This window comes from Lepidochelys olivacea (assembly GCF_965140295.1).
Source record: "Lepidochelys olivacea isolate rLepOli2 genome assembly, chromosome: 8".
Taxonomy (NCBI): domain Eukaryota; kingdom Metazoa; phylum Chordata; order Testudines; family Cheloniidae; genus Lepidochelys; species Lepidochelys olivacea.
The window spans coordinates 83,497,979-83,519,962 of record NC_140418.1 but is presented as its reverse complement, the minus strand read 5'-3'; the positions used below and the strand labels follow the sequence as shown (position 1 = coordinate 83,519,962).

The window sequence follows — 21,984 nt, the reverse complement described above, 5'->3', positions numbered from 1 at the left end:
CACCCAGACCTACTGCTTGTCTACATCCAACAGTGACAAAGAATTTTTGTTAAAATGATCAGCAATGAAATAGTTAATCTAAAAGAGCATAATTAAACTGCAGTGTTAACTCCCAAGTGAGAAGCATGGGGCATTTTATGTTGTGAAGCACAATTATGCAGTAAGTTTAAATAGATGAATAATTATGTAGCAGCATAATCATTTTATAAACACATGGGCCCCCAAATGAATTAGACATGATCCCCAAGCGCAAGAAGGCATCATCAACAAGCAAAGCTTCAACTCAGGAAAAACTACCTGACTGCACTGGTCAAAAACAACAAGAATATTCTTTAACTATACTTCCCTTCCTCCACCTCCTCCTCTCAAGGAGTCGGGGGGGGAAAAGTTGCTGTCCTAGAATAAAGGGCTTTTACCATTTGATGGCGAGACCCTAGATGACAAAAACTAGAATGAAACCATGTATATATATGTTTATATATATACACACACACACACACACCCCTACCTGAGAATGTATGGTACTGTGATCTACATGGGATTCACCGCAGCCAACATACGAACATCTATTCTGTCAAACAAAAATAAGAGACATAATTATGGTGCAGTATACTCTATTAATTCTTTTTAGTGAGTTGTCAAATCAAACTTACAGAACAAAGTGATACAGCTTCCAAATGCATTTTTAATTCACACTATTGTACATCTGCAGGATTCTGAAAAGAGCAAGGTATCACACAAGGTAAGCACTGCAATAAATAATACAGTAAAGCAATGAGAATGCTGCAAGATTTTCCTCTGAATTTCCTTGATTTTGAGGGTGGGGTTAGACAATGTTTTTGATATATGTCTTCTCTTCAGCTGTTTTAACTTGGTCTTTTTCTTATTTAAAAAACAAAGCATCCAAGATATTCTGAAAATCCATGAAATGTAAACATGGCACTATCAATTGTGTGTGTATTATTTGGGATCTTTAATTTAGAGTCTGCCTCTAAACTGTCAAAATTGTTAATATTCAATATGTCAATCATTTCAACATCAGTGCACATTTATATGCACATCAAGGCTATTGACCATCTGAATATTATTTTATAACCTACAGATTTATTACCCTTGAAGGCTAATAGCCATCAACATCCCATCTTTAAGCATGTGCCATGTTTGAGTTACAAAATGCAGTGACTATTTACTCTCAACAATTCTGTTATTACAGTTCTGATTTAACATGTATTTGTTGAGCTGGTATGCAAACTTGAAGCTCTCCGTACAATGCTAACCTCAAGACATTGCTATTAGTCCCTCATTTCCATAAGCACCAAACACAATCGCTTAAGTAATCTGTACATACTGTTTGTGCACATTAACACAGATGTTGCTCATACAAAGCATTGGTACTTAAATGTCAAATAGCTCCTGTACGTTTGCATTAACTGCTTTCTAAAACTTTAATAGCACGCATTTATAGAAGATAACAGTAGGTACTGGTTAAGTAATGAGGATAATGAAGTTTCTATCATGCTGGGATCTCACCATGTGCTGGGTGCTTGGCTAAGCACAAAGGGGAATGCAAGGTGCCAAATCATCCAAGAAGAGGAGATATCACACCATGACACCTCCTTTGAAGGGTCTTTTTGTGATTATAATATCACCCTATGGAAATATTCGTAGGAAATTAAAATAAATTATTCAATAAATGTCCAAGTGTTCCAGATTGAAGTGGATATAAACTCAAAACAGACAAAAAATGATTTTTGTTTAGCAAATGCCTGGTGTTCTCTCCCCCCCCCCCATTTTGTTTTGTGACTTTTCCACCTGATATTCCCATCCTTCCGACTCCTTCCACTTTGGTTTCCCCTGCTAAAAGTTTTTTAGATGTAATTTGGTAGCTTAAAAAAACAGTTTAATGAGAAATTGTATAATACTTCAGCAAACCTTCTCTCTTTTTGAGAGAAAGAACAGAAAAATCTGTTCTTTTTCTTGCAACCAGGATTCTCTTGAAGAAAGTGGTGGAAAGCAATTTTAGAAATATATACATACTGGTTGCTCCCTGTCACGTTTCAGCCCAGATTTGAGTGTTGACAAGAGATACGCATCTGAGCTCACCGAGGAGTTGAAAAACCCTGCTGAGGCAGATCTGCACACCTGCAGCACCTCGAGTGACATTTTATAGCTGATTCAGCTGCACTTCCCTTCTTGTACCATAGAGATGCACCTTAATCAGAAGCAACATTCTCTCCATTCATTTTTTAAAAACATCTGGAAGCCCCCCCTTCATGCCAAAAGCTGGGATGGTGAAGCAGCAATATATCTTAATGCTGGAGGTAAGGTGGTGAAGTTATTTTAAGAGGGAGGGGAAAAAGAGGTAAGTAGGTAGAGTAGGTAAGGAAAAAGCCTGAAGAAAATACTTTTTAAAATGTTTGTATGGAATTTTTAAATGTCTGAATAAATGTTTATTTTACTTGTTTTGCTTGGTGACAATGAAGTGACACTAGGTTAAGGGTTCTCACAACAATTGTTTTGGTGGCCTCAGAGTGCGGCCACCATCTCTTGCCGGTGGACCACTCTGACAAGTTTTCCTAAAATACTTAATTAACTTTAGGAAAAACAAATAAATATGCACATATATACATCCACATTCTTGTAATTTATGTCTGATTTTTCTTCCAGACTCAATAATAAAAATAACGTACAGTTGTCTCTATTCTTTACTGGGCCTAACAGAATAGAAACACAAATAAGGAGCTTTGTATGTTCTTGTCTTTTTTCTTATGTCTTTTAATTTTTGGTTGCACCCCCCCCCCTTTTTTTTTTTTTTAAAGATGTGCTAGTTACTAAGTCTGCTGTGAAAAGTGATATTAACCAACATACATATATCAATTTTCACAGCAGACTTACTCAGCCTCGGCAAGCTTTGAGACAAATTAAGCCCTGGATGGGGAGGTGGATATGGAGGTAGAGGGCAATGGAGGGGGCAGTGACCTTGGGGCCAGAGCTTGCCACTGTATGGCCGGGGAAAAAGCCTGAAGCCCAGTGGCTGGTGCCTTCCACCCGCCACCCAAGGACTAAAGCCTGACCCACCAGCCTTTGGAAGGTGGGGAACTCACTGGCTGCCTGCTCCTCCAGCTCTTGTGTCTCCAGAGGTGGGCAGGACCCAACCACTGCTGGCTTTGCCCTCCCCCCATCACCACCCAGGAGGTTGTGGCCACAAGAAAAGTCCCTGGTGGCCACAAGCAGACACAGTGGCTGCATTTGAGAAACACTGCATCAGGTAATGCTGTGCTCTGACAAGTCAATATTTACTGTAAATACCAATAGTATTTCCATTCTTTGTAAAGCAACTCAAGAAATGTAATTTGTTGTGATGCATTAAGACCTTCCCAGGACTACTGACCAGGCAGAACACAGGATTTCCTAAAGCTATTTTATAATCTACCTCACTGACAAATAACCCTGGAAAGGCTAGTGAACAGACAGCAAAATTTCATTTTTAAGTTCATGATCATTTTCAGTTACAAAATGTAAGCGTGTCTGAATCTTGGTTACAAAGCAAATCACTTTGAGGCTAAAAGCATGTATGGTAAGCTTTGATATAAAGTAATGTTTAGAGTTAAATTTTAAGCCCCTCATAATAGCTGTTTATGCAGGAAATGTTGCAAACCTTTATATACAGCTTCACTAGAGGACCACCCAGATCTATCACACATATCCCCTGCAGTAGATCAGCTTACCTCTAAGCATGCCCAAAGGTTTGGTCCTCTAACTTTGCAGTCCTGACAAGTGCCCTGTTAATAAAATATAGATGAGGAATTATTTTACTAATCCAGTTTCCAGGGATTGGTTCTTAGCCCAATGCTATTCAACACTTTTATCAGTGACCTGGAAGAAAATGAAGTCATCATCATGATAAAAGTTTGCAGATGACACAAATATTGGGGGAAATGGTAAATAATGAAGAGGATGTGTCACGGATTCAGAGCAGTCTGGATAGCTTGGTAAACTGGGTGAAAACAATATGAGTTTTAATATGGTTAAATGTAAATGTATATCTCTAGGAACAAAGAATGTAGGCCATACTTATAGGATGGGGGACTCTACCTTGGGAAGCAGTGACTTTTGAAAAAGATTTAACGGTCATGGTGGATAATCAGCTGAACATGAGCTCCCAGTGGGATGCTGTAGCCAAAAGAGCTAATGAAATCCTAAATGCATAAACAGGGGACTCCTGAGTAGCAGTAAAGAGGTTTTTTTACCTCTGTATTTGGCACTGGTGCGACCACTGCTGGAATACTGTGTCCAGTTCTGGTGAACACAATTTAAGAAGAATGTTGATAAACTGGAGAGGGTTCAGAGAAGACCCAGGAAAATGATTAACTAAAGCAATGGTTCTCAGTCTTTCCAGACAACTGTACCCCTTTCAGGAGTCTGATTTGTCATGTGTACCCCAAGTTTCACCTCACTTAAAAACTACTTGCTTACAAAATCAGACGTAAAAATACAAGAGTGTCACAGCACACTATTACTGAAAAATTGATTACTTTCTCATTTTTACCATGTAATTATAAAATCAATTGGAATATTGAAGTTACATTTCATTGTGATACTTGAGCCTGTTTTTCACTTGTGAGCTTTGTCTGAAGCTGGAGCCCCAGGCAGTGGGTGGGGCTGACGCTCAAGCCCTGCTGCCCAGAGCTGAAGCACTGTAATTTAGCTTCACCCCGTGGCATGTGGTTCCAGGCAATGGCCCTGCTTGCCACGCCTAGTATCAGTACTGCACTCGCAATTCCCCTAAACCCGCCCTGAGACCCCCCCCGCCAGGGATCACATCCCTCAGGATGAGAAACACTGATCTAGACTGAGTACCCCCTGGAAAACCTGTGCATACCCCTGGTTGAGAACCAGTAAACTGAAGGATTAGAAAATATGCCTTATGACTGAGCTCCTTGAATCTCTCTCACTAGCTTAACAAAGAAAAGGTTACGGGGTGACTTGATTACAGTCTATATGTACCTTCGCAGGGAACAAATATGTAATAATGGGTTCTTCAGTCTAGCAGAGAAAGGTATAGCATGATCCAATGGCTGGAAGTTCAGGCTAGACAAATTCAGACTGGAAATGAGTTGTAAATTTTTAACAGTATGAGTAATGAACCATTGGAACAATTTAATAGGGATCAAGGTGGATTCTCCAACATTGACAATTTTTAAATCAAGATTGGATGTTTTTCTAAAAGATCTGCTCTGGGAATTATTTTGGGGAAGTTCTATGTTGGACAGGATATCAGACTTGTTGATCACAATGGTCCCTTCTTCCCTTGGAACCTCTGAAAACCAGTGCAGTAGCATGGCCCAAGGAAACAAAACTCCAGTGCAAAACAACATAAAGTAACTGGTACCGCAATGAAGACTTTAAATACTCAGTTGCTCATCATCAGATGAATTTACAATTTTTGTAATCTAATCTTTGTTGAAAATCAAGAATTTTGTTGATGCCATTCAGTTTTTTTCCACTTCTATTACCTTTTAGACTGTGACAAAACTCTCTAAATTTCTTAAGTGTTCCAGAGTAGAAGGGAATAGACATCAAGAGAAAAGTCTGCTATACAGCACAATGTGATATTTCACTTGTTATTTGGGGCTTAAAAAGGAAACTAAGTACATATACCATCTCATTTTAAGCTTTCAAGGTCACACTGACAGACACTGGTTATCATTTTAAAACCAATCATTCTGCGGCTTGTCTTTCCTTTAATAAAGAAGCATGAAATTTTTAAATCACAAAATAAACAGCGTACAAAAATATGTAGTAGCACAGAAGTGCCATACTTCTGAACAGAGAAACAAGAACCCAACTGTTGCATTTTCAGTCTAAGAAAATATACATAAAGCAGAAGAAGTTGGACTCTTTCTCCACCTCATAGCCACTATAGTTATGAATTATTAAAAGTTTCAGCTGCCATATTTAATGAGATAGGAAGCAAAGGATAGATAGAGCAGAGGTTCTCAAACTGTGGTCCTTGGACCAAGAGCATGTGGTGGTCCAGTGAGAGCTGACTGGTCACAGGATGCTAGCTTCTTCTCCGTATTTTCTCTGATAATAACATTAAAAGTCAGCTAAAATACAATTAATTCTTTCTTTATGTTACTTTTCAACCTTAGCAATCGTAGTTGCTACAGGGATGTTACCGCATTTCAAATGAAAAGGGAAGCAGTCTGTACAATCACTAATAGGAGCCAGCCCACAAAAATCTGTCTTAAAATATAGCCATACTATGAAAGAGGTTGAGAACCTTTGAGACAGGCTAGCTGGTACTGTTGGTATATAATTATTCATCTTTAAATGTTATGTATGAAATAACTGGTTTTACTGCTTAAATCAGCTCCATTCTTCTTGTTTCTTTTGTTTAACAGTAGAACTCAGATCATGTACACTGTAATTTACAGTGTAAATGGTAAGACTTTAACCTAAATATTTTGTCCATGATCACATTTACCACTTAAATGTGTTGCACAAACAATAATTTGTCGATCCATTAGCAACAAGCCTTGCAGCTGAAATACACAACTGGTTTTACTCCAGCAGGGAACCAAGTAAAGAACTGAAACTCACATGAGATTTCCGTATCAATTCTTCCTTTGTTATTTCACCAACCGATTCCAAATGTGGGCAATCACTGCTGAGAGCTGACATTTTAACAAAAGTAGTTTTCTAGCTCCTGTAGCATTTAAGATGAGGCAATATCTACAAGACAGGAATAAAAAATATTAAGTATAACCTGAAGAAATTTTATTCTTGTAAGCAGTAATATTAGACATTTGACAGAACTGCTGTATAAATTTAACCTTATAATATAAAACCAGGACAATCCCATTATCTGTTCAGTTAAATAAAAGTACACTTGGAAAATGCACATGCTGCATTTTAAAATTAATGCAAGTAACTGTTTATTGAAAGTAACAGAATCTAGTAAATAAAATTAAACATAGCTGAACCTGCTAAATTGCAAGTCTGCACTAAAATGGATTTTTGCATTTGCAACTTATTGAAACATAGACCCTATGAAATCCTGCTACCATGCAAGCAACAGGGACAATGTAGCTAAAGTCATTTTCCCCCACTCAGAACAATAAGGGAGAACCTAATCACTAGGGCCCTACCAAATTTGTGAAATTAACCGTGGTCATAGGATTTTAAAAATAGTAAGTTTCATGATTTCAGCTATTTAAATCTGAAATTTCATGGTGTTGTAATTGTAGGGATCTGGACCCAAAAAGGAGTTGTGGGGTATTGTGGGGGGGTTGTGATACTGCTACCCTTACTTCTGCACTGCTGCTGGCGGTGGCACCACCTTCAGAGCTGGGCAGTTGGAGAGAATCCAGCTCTGAAGGTCTGAGCTACTGCCAGCAGTAGCTCAGAAGTCAGGATGGCATGGTACGGTCTTGCCATTCTTACTTCTGCACTGCTGCCTGCAGAGCTGGGCGCTCCGTTAGCAGCCACCACTCTCCGGCCGCCCAGCTCTGAAGGCAGCACGACAGTAAGGATGGCAATAGTGCAACCCCCCTAAAATGACCCTGCAACCCCCCTGCAACTCCCTTTTGGGTTAGGAGCCCCAATTTGAGAAACTGTGGTCTCCCCTGTGAAATCTGTTTTTTGTGTGTGCTTTTACCCTATATTATACACATTTCATAGGGGGAAACCAGATTTCACAATCCATGACTCCCTTGTTGAAGGAGAAAGGAGCCGATATAGGGAACTTTATCCTGCTCTCATTTATTTACAGTGACATACTCCTGAGCAGCATATTAGATGTCAAAAGGAAAACGTCATATGTAGTACAGAACTCTTTTCTTCAGTTCTTTGCCAGACTTCCACTTTCTCTGATGCAAGGCTGGTTTAATGCCAAATATATAAAAATCTTTTGTTAGAAGCACTCCTAGGTTGTCTCAGACCTGGTCACTTGGTCAGATGTCAGTTAAAACTACTATTTGGTGGTTGCACAAATATATCTGATTGTTTTGCAATACAAAGGAAAAAATTAAATTTAGTTATATTCTCTCAAACACAAGGTATGTATGATTTATCTATAGCAGTGGTTCTCAATCTTTCCAGACTACTGTACTCCTTTCAGGAATCTAATTGGTCTTACATACCCCAAGTTTCACCGCACTTAAAAGTACTTGCTTACAAGATCAGACATAAAAATACAAAAAAAAGTGTCACAGCACGCTATTATTTCTCATTTTACCATATAATTATAAAATAAATTGAATGGAATATAAATATTGTACTTACATTTCAGTATATAGAGCAGTATAAACAAGTCATTTTCTGTATGAAATTTTAGTTTGTACTGATTTCGCTAATACTTTTTATGTTTCTTGTAGCAAAACTAAGCAAATATCTAGATGAGTTGATGTACCCCCCTAGAAGACCACTGCATACAACAGGGATATGCAAACCTCTGGTTGAGAACCACTGGTCTATAGACTGTACAGTCTGACAGCCTTTACTATGCTCACCCAAGAACTTTCTCTTGATTCACGCTGCTTTAACAGGTTTCAGAGTAACAGCCGTGTTAGTCTGTATTCGCAAAAAGAAAAGGAGTACTTGTGGCACCTTAGAGACTAACCAATTTATATGAGCATGAGCTTTTGTGAGCTACAGCTCACTTCATCGGATGCATACCGTGAAAACTGCAGCAGACTTTATATACACACAGAGAATATGAAACAATACCTCCTCCCACCCCACTGTCCTGCTGGTAATAGCTTATCTAAAGTGATCATCAAGTTGGGCCATTTCCAGCACAAATCCAGGTTTTCTCACCCTCCACCCCCCCACACAAATTCACTCTCCTGCTGGTGATAGCCCATCCAAAGTGACAACTCTCTACACAATGTGCATGATAATCAAGTTGGGCCATTTCCTGCACAAATCCAGGTTCTCTCACCCCCTCACCCCCCTCCCCAAAACCACACACACAAACTCACTATCCTGCTGGTAATAGCTCATCCAAAGTGACCACTCTCCCTACAATGTGCATGATAATCAAGGTGGGCCATGTCCAGCACAAATCCAGGTTTTCTCACCCCCCCACCCCCATACACACACAAACTCACTCTCCTGCTGGTAATAGCTCATCCAAACTGACCACTCTCCAAGTTTAAATCCAAGTTAAACCAGAACATCTGGGGGGGGGGGGGGAGGAAAAAACAAGGGGAAATAGGCTACCTTGCATAATGACTTAGCCACTCCCAGTCTCTATTTAAGCCTAAATTAATAGTATCCAATTTGCAAATGAATTCCAATTCAGCAGTTTCTCGCTGGAGTCTGGATTTGAAGTTTTTTTGCTTTAACAGCTAGCTACTACCTTATTCTTTCTTCTGATTTGTCACCAAAATCCTGGAACATGCTGTGTAGACTTCCTCTCCACCAACCCTTCAATCACCCCTTCCAGAATGAATCACCTATACCAACTTCCCAAACTAAATCCTCCTAATGAGTTCAAAGATGCACTTCTCTATTCTTTGTATTCTTGATATGTCTGCTCTCTTCAGCATCATTTATTGCACTCTCCTCCATTTTTTCTCTCGTCTATTGGCTTTTGCAGTTTTATGTTCCTTTGGTTCTTCAATTACATATAATCATAGGACTGGGAGGGACCTCTAAAGGTTATCTAGTCCAGTCCACTGCATGACTGGCAGGACTAAATATTACCTAGACCATTCCTGACAGGTGTTTGTCTAACCTGCTCTTAAAAATCAACAATGATGGAGATTTCACAACCTCCCTACGCAATTTATTCCAGCGCTTCCAGTTAGGAAGTTTTTCCTAATGTCCAACCTAAACCTCCCTTGCTGCAATTTAAGCCCATTGTTTCCTATCCTATCCTCAGAGGTCAAAAAGAACAATTTTTCTCCCTCCTCCTGTTAAGGAAAAGTTAGCATATGTAACTCCATTTTGGTTTGGGGCCCACAGTCTAAAAGCAAGCACATGATGCACCAGGAGGAGTGTTTCTTAGATACTGCATTCCTGTGAAAATCCTCTCCCCCTTGTCTCCAGCCTGTTTCAACTCCCTGTTTCTGTTCTTTGTCTGTTCCTAACTCCCTGCCTCCTGGCCTTGATGTGGGCCTCCCATCCTGATAAGAAAAGTTACTGATGCATTGCTTTAGGACCATGTAATGTGGTTAAAGTAATGGTTTAGCACGGGGAATGTACTTAGCAGGGATAGGTGGTAGAAAAGAGAAGGGTTTGTTTATTGGCTAAGGTTTCCGATGCACAAGGGCAACATGCTTTGCTAAAAGGTATATAATCTTTGTATAACCTGCATGCGGGGTCCCCTCCTGATTAGCAGGGGGGCACCACGCTCGAGCGTAATAAACTTAGTATTTTTGGGAACCCTGCAGTTGTGGACTTTGTTCGTGTGCCTCAGCCTAGACTCGAACTGTGCGCGAACTATCGGGTATAATTCGCAGCAGTTCCTGTGCGTGACCTATCGGGTATAATTCGTAACACTCCTTGTAACAACCTTTTATGTACTTGAAAACTGTTATCATGTCCCCTCTCAGTCTTCTCTTTTCCAGACTAAACAAACCCAATTTTTTCAATCTTCCCTCATAGGTCATGTTTTCTAGACCTTTAATCATTTTTGTTGCTCTTCTCTAGACGCTCTCCAATTTGTCCTCATCCTTCCTGAAATGTGGTACCCAGAACTGAACACAATACTCCAGTTGAGGCCTAACCAGCGCAGAAGTAGAGTGGAAGAATTACTTCTCATGTCGGTCTTACAACACTCCTGCCAAAACATCTCAGAATGATGTTTGCTTTTTTTGCAACAGTGTTACACCATTGACTCATATTTAGCATGTGGTCCTCTATGACTCCAAGATCCTTTTCCGCACTACTCTTTCCTAGGCAGTCATTTCCCATTTTGTACGTATGCAACTGACTGTTCCTTCCTAAGTGGCGTACCTTGCATTTGTCCTTATTGAATTTCATCCTATTTACTTCAGACCATTTTGAATCATAATCCTATCCTCCAAAGCACTTGCAACCCTTCCCAGCTGGTATTGTCTGCAAACTTTGTAAGTGTACACTCTACACCATTGTCCAAATCATTGATGAAGACATTGAATAGAACTGAACCCAGAATTGATCCCTGCGGGATCCCACTCGTTAATACCCTTCCAGCAGGACTGTGAACCACTGATAACTACTCTCTGGGAACGATTTTCCAACCAATTTTGCACCCACAGTTAGTAGCTCCATCTAGGTTGCATTTCACTAGTTTCTTTATGAGAAGGTCACGTGAGACAGTATCAAAAGCTTTACCAAACTCAAGAAATACCATGTCTACCACTTCGCCCTGTCCTCAAGGATGGTTAGCCTGTCAAAGAAAGCTATCAGGTTGGTTTGACAAGATTTGTTCTTGACAAATCCATGCTGTTACTTAGCACCTTATTATCGCCTAGACAAATTTGCAAATTGGATTGCTTAATTATTTGCTCCATTATCTTTCCAAGTACAGAGGTTAAGCTGACTGGTCTGTAATTCCCCGGGTTGTCCTTATTTCCCTTTTTATAGATGGGCACTATATTTGCCCTTTTCCAGTCTTCTGGAATCTCTCCCATCTTCCATGACTTTTCAAAGATAATCGCTAATGGCTCAGGTATCTCCTCAGTGGGCTCCTTTAGTATTCTAGGATGCATTTCATCAGGCCCTGGTGCCTTGAAGACATCTAATTTGTCTAAGTAATTTTTAACTTGTTCTTTTCCTATTCTACCCTCTGATCCTACCTTATTTTCACTGGCATTCACTGTTAGACATTGACAATTGCCTCTTCAGCCTTTCCTCTTCCTCTCTATAGCCCAGATAAGTTAGCATCCCTCATCTTCTCTTTCTCCAAATCCTCCTTCAAGGAACCCACCAATCTCATGCTTTCGCTTACTTCATTTATGCCAATGCTTCCCAATTTTACATCTTGCCCACCCTTGCCCAATCTCTGGTTACAGCTACACTTAAACTGCTACAGTGGCATGGCTGCATTGCTGTAGAACTATCAGTGTGGCCACTCAGTACAGCGACAGGAAGTATTCTCCTGTTACCGTAGTGAATCCACCACTCCGAGAGGATCTGTAACAATGTCTATGGAAGAATTCTTTTGTTGACCCAGCACTGTCTACACTAGGAGTTAGGTCGGCTTAACTACATCACTCAAGGATCTGGATTTTTTTACACTGATGAGTGATGTGGCTGGGTAGACTTAACTTTTTAATGTACACCTGATCATAGTCTTACCTACTGAACCATCTTCCAAACATTTCGTCCAGTTGCCATCTCAAACTCACTCCCAATCAACTTTCTGTTTTTCCTACCTTCACAATCACCATTGATTACAACCCTATCCTACCCATTAAAAAGGCTGAATTAAGTTATTTGTAGATGAAACAATGCACTGTTTGGGTTTGGTTTAAGCTTTGATTGGTTATCTGTGGGTTACAGAGGGAAGAAAAGCTGCTGCTTTTATCTTTTACCAACCTATATTTTAAATGTATGTCAAAGATGCCTGGAACCAGTAAAGATGCTTTTTAAAACTACATTATAAAATCAAAACAATTAAATGAGCAGGGTTAACATCAAACCCTTTTATTTCTAAATTCAATATTTTCTCCACTTATCTGGGCCATTTTAGATCGTCTTGAATGTAGAATAAGGAAATTCTTTTGTTAGTACCAATACAGCCTCCCAAAAGCAATATACTGGGAGACAGCACAACAACTGTGATACAAGCATTTACTTTTGATCCGATGAAGTGAGCTGTAGCTCACGAAAGCTTATGCTCAAATAAATTGGTTAGTCTCTAAGGTGCCACAAGTACTCCTTTTCTTTTTGCAAATACAGACTAACATGGCTGTTACTCTGAAACTTTTGACAGAAGGTCTTCTGAAAATGTCAAAGTTTAATAGAGTTAACATTCATTAACACAGCAGCAAAATTATAAAAACCAACCAACCAACTACTTTATGAGCAAAAACGTTATGACTTGGCAAGGCTAGAAACACTGTTGCAAACCAGTACAAATTATCTTCCAAGCCCTTGTACTGGACCAGCAATTAAAAATTAAAAAATGTCATACCCAAGACTAAGCTGCAACTAGAGAAGTGTTCCTCAAATTATTTAAACCAAGTATCTATTTGCAGAATAATTTTAATTTTCCTGCCAAATGCTACAATGAAGATGGTTTTCCAGATCAAAATTAACATAAACTTAACTGTGCTTTTAATGTTTAAAAATACGAAAGATTTTGCTCTTACACCAGTGGTTCTCAAACTTTTGTATTGGTGACCCCTTTCACATAGCAAGCCTCTGAGTGCGACCCCCCCTTATAAATTAAAAACACTTTTTTTCTATATTTAACACCATTATAAATGCTAGAGGGAAAGTGGAGTTTGGGGTGGAGGTTGACAGCTTGCAACCCCCCCATGTAATAACTTCACGACCCCCTGAGGGGTCCTGACCCCTGTCTTACACATTTTCTTAAAAATAAGATAAAATCTAAGCTAAAGTGAAAATTTCAAAATGATGAATCCTCCACAATTTCCTTTAATATTAATAAACTCCAGTTAGAATGAAGAAAGCCATTGAGTATATGGAAGAGGTAGCAGAAATGCAGTCTTTTTGCTCTTACCACAAGCCCTATCAAGGCATTAGAAATGATTGACTGGGTTTTGAATCAAGTCTATACCAGCTGAAAACCTCAGTACTGTTTTAAGGCTGAAGATCAACACAAATGCTTCACTTAGGAAGGAAGAGTATAATGGATTAGTAAGGACTAAAGGCTTAATTATTTTACATACTAAGATTTCTGAATGTATTTCTCCCAGTAATACAAAGCAAGCTAGCGATGAGTTCATTTTGCATTACTGGATTAGTAACTAACAAGCTGCTTTAAACCTCTGGAACTGTGCCTCAAGTCCAAACTGCAGTCCTGAACAAACTAAGATTGATGAGTTCAGCTGAACCTTTCATACAGTTAATCCAAGATCACAAATTCAGCTCCTATTTTTCTACATGCAGCCTGTACCAAAGAGCAATCTAAAATCAAGAACACATATTCTCACTTATGTCCATCTATGATGAATGACCTCCATTAGCAGTAGGCAGCAGTTACTGGCTTAAACAGGGAATCCCATACTAAGGCCAGACCCCCATATAGATGCGATCAAAAGGCTTCTCTCCTTTTGTTACCAAAATTAATTCCTTCCTTTCTTTCCTTCTATCCTTGTGGCCAAAAAAACAACTCATGTTCTGGTGCCTTATCCTTTCTTGACTACTGTAGTCTCCTCCTTGCTCACGTCTCCTTTTTCCATCCTTTCTACTCCATCTAAAATACAGGAGCTAAGATTATCTTCCTTTCTCATTGCTCTGACCACATCTCTCCCTCCCACAGTAGCCACTTCTCAAATACCTGCACTGACTTCAAGGTTCTCCTTTCAACTTTCAAAGTACTCCATAAGCTCCACCTCTGTCCTCAGTACTCCATTCCACTTTGTAGTCAATCCTGAGTCCAGCTTGGTGTGCCCTTTTACACTCTTATTATTTGTATGACTGTAGCATCTAGAGGACCCAGCCGAGACTGAGACCCCACTGTGCTTGGCAATATACATACACTGAAAGTCAGATATCACAGATTGTCACCCCTGGGGTGCAGTCTGAGAGCTGTGAGAAACCGCTGCAGCCCTGTAACCACTCAGTTGAATTGGCCCAGCTCATACTGCTTTCTATGGTTGGAGACACAGCCAGCCTAACCCAGGTCCTGTTATCACCCAACACGACAGCAGGTGGTGCCACACATCCAAGCTGAGCTACCTGAGAGAGCAGCATCACCCAAGCCACTTAAATACATACTTCAGAGTAACAGCCGTGTTAGTCTGTATTCGCAAAAAGAAAAGGAGTACTTGTGGCACCTTAGAGACTAGCTAACGAAAGCTCATGCGCAAATAAATTGGTTAGTCTCTCAGGTGCCACAAGTACTTCTTTTCTTTTTAAATACATACAACAGACAACTTTCAAGCTTTCCAGACTCTCACCCCTGACTGCAGTATAAACCCAAAGTGATATTGTCTTGCACTGCACTGGCAACTGTACACCGTAACCTCATAGAGTTTGCCCATCCCTCAACATGGAGAGGACTATGCAACGGTCTTTGCCCCTTGAGCTACAATCTTCTTACACTTCACTCCAACTCACTGATTTGGATAAAGCAAAACCAAACTTATTAACTACAAGATAGATTATAAGTGATAAGGGATAGCAAACAGATGAAAGCAGATTACATAGCAAACAAACAAAAATGCACACTAATCTTAATATGCTAAATAGATTGTATATGAATTAGATTCTCACCCTGAGAAATGATACAAGCAGGTTGCAGATTCTTAAGCGGCAAGCTGCACTTGCTTTACAGCTTGGAATCCCCAGGTCTTTCATACAAAGGCTAGAAATCTTTTTAACCTGCAATCCAACACTTCCCCAAGTTCAGTTTCTGTTCCTCTGTGTTTCCAGGAGCTGTCTTGGGTGTGGAGTGAAGAACGTCAGATGATGTCACTCCCTGCCTTATATAGCTTTCGCATATGGCAGGAACCCTTTGTTTCAAAATTTGGTTTCCAGATCGGTTTGTGGAAAAATACTCACATCCCAAGATGGAGTCCAAAATCATGTTGTCTGGTCATATGTCCTTGTAGAGTTATAGCAGCCTTACTTACGGGCTGTCTGTATCCTCTCAGGAAGGCTCACCAGGTGGGGGATAAGCTTCTCCTATTGTTTTTCCTAATGGCCCATTGTCCTGAATAGGCCCTTCCCCACCCACTATCTAGACTGAAAGCATCTTGCCTAATGGGCATCACCCAGGTGTGATGTATCTTTATGTACAATGAAAACAAAATGGTTTGCAACATCAAAAACAAGAGCCACAGTTTAACTGTACAATATTAAATGAAAACCTGTGGTAATACAAAAAGAAAAGGAGTACTTGTGGCACCTTAGAGACTAACCAATTTATTAGAGCATAAGCTTTCGTGAGCTACAGCTCACTTCATCAGATGCATACAGATGATGCATCAGATTCATCAGATGCATACAGCCTCCTTTTTCTGCAGCATGGACAAAATTACATTTACGTATTCAGCATCATGAATGGGACAGTAAAAGGAATAATGTACGTAAGAGAGAGAGAGAGTTCTGAAGAATAAGTTTCTACCATACAAGGCAGTTAGAAAATGTTTCACATTTTAAAATATCTGTACAAGCCACAAGAAACATTTCCTTGTTGATAGGAACTTCCAGAAATAGAAAATAACCATGAATAACTTCTACATCTAGTATCAATGTGCTCCACAGGTTGAGAGCACAAGAAACTGACTTAAAGATCTGTACTGTATATGTCCAACCCAGATCTTTTACATGCCTTGATTGTTAACGAATCATCTACTTTTAATCTTTCTCTATAACTACATTTATACAGGTGTAACTACATTTGAAACACAGACAGTCAATATTCATAACTTCAAACACAAATGATACATGCATACAAGTAGGATAAGCATATTCAACAAATCATAACTTTACCCATGACATCCTACATGACCCATCTTGCATAATATGCATCGGAATTATGCCATAATCATACCATAATATCACCATGACGAATATGGGGTGCAGTGTCACAACAAGTCCAACCCCCCCAAAAAATAGGAGCAAAGGATAAAAGGGGAAACAAAGGCACAGAGAACTGAAACAACTCAATGAGGAGGGAAAAACAACAACAGAAAATGTGAAAATGGCACAGGTGCTGAATGACTCCTTTGTTTCAGTTTTCACCAAGAAAGTTGGCGGTGATTCGACGTCTAACGTAGTGAATGCCAGTGAAAATGAGGTAGGATCAGAAAAGGCTAAAATAGGGAAAGAAAAGTTAAAAATTATTTGGACAAGTTAGATGTCTTCAAGTCACCAGGGCCTGATGAAATGCATCTAGAATACTCAAGGAGCTGACTGAGAAGATATCTGAGCCATTAGCGATCATCTTCGAGAAGTCATGGAAGATGGGAGACATTCCAGAGAACTAGAAAAGGGCAAATATAGTGCCCATCTATAAAAAGGGATATAAGGACAACCCGGGGAATTACAGACAAGTCAGCTTAACTTCTGTACCCGGAAAGATAATGCAGTAAAAAATTAAACAATCAATTTGCAAACATCTAGAAGATAATAAGGTGATAAGTCAGCATGGACAGTCAGCATGGATTTGTCAAAAACAAATCATGTCAAGCCAACCTGATAGCTTTCTTTGACAGGGTAACAAGACTTGTCCACATGGGGAAGCAGTAGACGTGGTATATCTTGATTTTAGTAAGGCTTTCAATACTGTCTCATATGATCGTCTCATAAACAAACTAGGGAAATGCAACCTAGATGGAGCTACTATAAGGTGGGAGCAAAACTGGATGGAAAACCGTTCTGAGAGAGTAGTTATCAGTGGTTAACAGTCATGCTGGCAGGGCATAATGAGTGGGGTCCCGCAGGGATCAGTTCTGGGTCCGGTTCCGTTCAATATCTTCATCAATTATTTTGATAATGGTGTAGAGAGTACACTTAATAAGTTTGCGGACTATACCAAGCTGGGAGGGGTTGCAAGTGCTTTGGAGAATAGGCTTAAAATTTAAAATGATCTGGACAAACTGAAGAAATGGTCTGAAGTAAATAGGATGAAATTCAATAAGGACAAATGCACAGTACTCCACATAGGAAGGAACAATAAGTTGCACACATTCAAAATGGGAAATGACTGCCTAGGAAGGAATACTGTGGAAAGGGATCTTGGGGTCATTGCGGGTCACAAGCTAAATATGAGTCAACAGTGTAACGCCATTGCAAAAAAGGCGAACATCATTCTGGGATGTATTAGCAGGAGTGCTGTAAATAAGACACGAGAAGCAATTCTTCCACTCTACTCCGCGCTGATTAGGCCTCAACTGGAGTATTATTTCCAGTTCTGGGTACCACATTTCAGGAAGGATGGGGACAAATTGGAGAGCGTCCAGAGAAGAGCAACAAAAATGATTAAAGATCTATAAAACATGACCTATGAGGGAAGATTGAAAAAATTGGGTTTGTTTAGTCTAGAAAAGAGAAGATTGAGGAGACATAAGTTTTCAAGTACGTAAAAGGTTGTTACAAGGAGGAGGAAGAAATTTTTTTCTTTTTGACCTCTGAGGATAGGACAAGAAGCAATGGTCTTAAATTGCAGCAAGGGAGGTTTAGGTTGGACATTAGGAAAAAAGGGTGGTTAAACCCTGGAATACATTGTGTACGGAGGTTGTGGAATCTCCATCACTGGAGATTTTTAAGAGCAGGTTAGACACACACTTGTCAGGAATGGTCAAGATAATTAGTCCTTCCACAAGTGCAGGGGACTGGACTAGATGATGTCTCGAGGTCCCTTCCAGTTCTGGGAACAGAACACAAGTCTTCTCATACCTAGTTCACTGCTCTACCCACTAGACCATAGTGCCTCTCCAGTGGCTACTGTTCACTTAGAAAAACACTTCCAGTTAATGAGCTACTTCCCTCGGTTATCTTCCCAAAAGCTTCTATCAGGATGTTTATTCTATCAAGTACTGGTCTCTATGGCTATTAGCCAAGATTGTCCGGTGAACAATCCCATGCTACAATGTCCCTAAACCTCCAACTGCCAGAAGCTGGGACTGGATGACAGAGGATGGATCACTCATAATTACCCTGTCCTGTTCATTCCCTCTGAAGCACCTGGCACTGGACACTTTCAGAAGATAGGATACTGGGTTAGATGGACCGCAGCACTGACCCAGTATGGATATTCTTATGTTCTTGTATATTGTACCATACGGTCACTGAACCAATCATGCGTTTGCTTTTCAAGATATGGACCTGTTACACAGTAAATGAAAATGTGCTAAATAAGTAAGTGACCATGTATAGCACCATGCACAATTGTGTTCCTACAGAAGTAAGGTATTGACACTGTTAGGCTCATCTTAAAAAATCAAAATGTGTTATATAATACTTTTTCATGCTGAGCAGATCTGACAATTAGAGCAATGTGAATGGCATCTTAAATCTTCATGTTAGGCAGCCTCTTTCTCCATTTACTACTTATAATTCCACAGCACCATAGACTTGCATAATGCTTAACACTGAAGAACTACCTCATCCATAAAAGTCCTGTAATTGAAAAGGGTCCCTAACCCCTCAAACATTGAGATAGACAATTCAGATAGCACCAAAAGGATCTGACAGGCTCATGCACAGATCCTGAAGCTTACACCCCATTTCCACTTAGATTTAGATAGTGTCACGATATATTAAAACAAAATCATATAAAGTATTTAACATAAGCAATTGTTCATCTACCTCAACTATAGAAATTCTATAGTGTACTGGAATGTATAAATAAATACACACATCCCATTTCCTTCATTATGTTGAAGTCTTTAAAATATACAGCTATTTTACCAGTGATTTCATAGGATTTTTTCCTGATTGCTAATATATACTATATACAATTAACAGATCCAAATAAGTTTCGTAGCATTCTGAAAGAATTCAAGTTCATCATGATTAAACATACAGAAATAAAATCACGAGGAAACAAAGTCTTAGTCTTGGCACAAATAGAAATGCCGTTTAAGTTAAGACTGTTTATTAAAAATACAACATTCAAAAAAGTTAATCAATAAAGATAGTGATTGCCTTATACGGTATTACATGCCAGTCATGGAAATTTAATTATGTTATGTAAGTAACTAAAATAAAGTTGACCACTAATAAGAATTGAAATGATTTAAAAAACACCCAAAGACCATCACTTTGAACTTTGGGCAGAAATAAATGCGGATCAAATTTGGCTCTAATTCTGCAACTGGCTCCATGATGACATAAGGGTTTGCCTGCGCAGATCAAGTTTTAGGATCAGGGTCTTCATTTGCACCTGTGTTAACTTCAATAACCACACATTCAAGTGCATTTATTTCATTTTTTTCAATAAAAGAAATATGGCTACACTGCTGTTCGTGCAACATTATACCTGAAGATTTAAATACACAAAAGTCAAGAAATCCAAAGTTATTGGTCTTTCAGCAACTGTTATGCCACCACTTGTACATTAAAAAAAAACAACACTGCATTCAATTCACAGTATTGCAAAGTACATGCCCAAATAAGCTTCAGATTTCTTTATGTATTCAATTAATTAATTTGTAGATTTTTTCTATCAAATAGCTCTGTGTGTATGTGTATATATACACGATAAATGCTCACAAAACTACCCAGTCTTTTCAAAAATCCTGTTACAGTGTGTCTTGATCTCCTACAGCAGTAATTTCTTCATGTTGACTATAAATTGCTCAAAACTCGAAATAAATGTGAAAAGCTATTCTTTGTGTATCTTTGTTCCTACATTAAGAGATGTGACAAAAGGAACATGGCTTCTATGTCACTTTACTCCTGGGAAGAAGAATGTAAAGCATCTTTAGTCAATTGGTAAATTAAAGGATAATCTCCCACCACTTCATTTTATGTAAACCCCATCAATACATCTACTCTATCCTTAGAATATCGACAATGCTTTATCAGCCCAAACACAAAATCTGCTTTTCTACACTTATTATGAAACACTGCCATATTGTTGTCAACTGCCAATAGCATGTTCAGAGATAACACTGAGAAGAACAGAAGAAAATACAGTATTGTCCCTGCTCTGAGATGCAAAACTCACCCTAGGCAAGTAGTATTTTTACAGGCAAACCATTTTCACTATTCTTTGTTCTTGTAATCCCTGTGCTCTCTGAATAAAAGGAAACTCAAAATAAAACCACACTCAAAATGAGAGTATACTCTTTAGGTATAAGGTCATTTGTGTTTAATTTTCCATCCTATTTTGATACATCCAAACAATTAATTTACTTTTTTGTTTTAATTAAAAATTCCACTAACACAGCATAGGGAACTGTACACCCTAATTCTATGAGGATTCTGCTAGCTCGGAGCCCATCATCACGTAGAAGTTTAGACTGATTTTCACAATATACATTATACTGCAGTATCTGGCACATTTTACCTATTGCACAGCACTGCTTACATTTACAAGCATTATAGGAACAAGAGAAATGTGTCTAGGTTTCATTTTATGGGCAATCATGCTGTCCTATCCCTTCATTTGATTAGCTCTTTCTGAAGTTTGTCTCCATGCTCCTTAGCTATCACCACAGTAAAATAAATGTAAGACCCCGGCAAATACTGCCACATGTCTATGTGCCTCACACCCCGAATCTCAGGGCTACGAAAGTATTAACATCATACCCGCTTGTTAAATGACAGCTTTATTGAATGAGGGAAACTCCGCTTGGGGAGACTTGATGGTCTCAGCCAGCTGTTACCAGCAGAGCACCCACACTCCGCGGACCCCTCTTCGCTCAGGCGGCCCAGTGGCTGATGCTGCAGCAACGCGTGCGGCTCTGCGCGGGCAGCAGCGCCGAGCAGACCCCTCCAGACACCAGCCGCGGGCAGGCCCATTCCACAGCGCAACCCAGGGCAAACCTGCATCGCGGCGACCAGCCCCGCACCTGCTGCTGGCCTCTCGACCACGCTCCCTCCTGCCGGCTCCCGCAGCGCCGCTCGTTAGTTACAGAATTAGCAGCCCCCAGCACCGCCGGCTCGCGGAGTGGCCGTGACCGGGAACAGGCGCCACATGACCGCTGCCTAGGAGGGGCCGGGACACCGGGGGCGCACGGAGGCGGCCTCGCACCGGGAGGGCGGGTCCGAAGGGGGACGGTGCCGGGCCCGAGGCAGCGCGGGGGACTGGAGGAGGAGGCGGCAGTGTCAGAGCCCAGGCGCGAGGGGCAGGGCCCGCCCGCCTCAGGGAAGGAGCCCCCAGCGAGAGGTCTCCGCAGGGAG

At 40.0% G+C, this 21,984-nt stretch overlaps 1 protein-coding gene across 6 annotated transcripts in view; it reads right to left on the bottom strand.

The window, feature by feature from the left end:
* The window catches only part of USP33 (ubiquitin specific peptidase 33), a 90,294-nt gene that overhangs the window by 67,980 nt on the left and 330 nt on the right, over positions 1-21,984 (bottom strand). For 2 of the 6 annotated variants that reach the window (XM_084636313.1, XM_084636317.1), the window contains exons 2-4: positions 6,607-6,738; positions 3,729-3,782; positions 509-571 (exon numbers count right to left, since the gene is read on the bottom strand). In XM_084636313.1, the coding sequence (XP_084492439.1) occupies positions 509-571; positions 3,729-3,782; positions 6,607-6,687 (198 nt within the window). In that variant the 5' untranslated portion in view covers positions 6,688-6,738. Of the gene's footprint in view, positions 1-508; positions 572-653; positions 717-3,728; positions 3,783-6,606; positions 6,739-21,390; positions 21,426-21,627; positions 21,874-21,984 lie in introns of those variants that run through there. The other 4 variants (XM_084636314.1, XM_084636315.1, XM_084636316.1 and 1 more) reach the window with 4 other exon arrangements.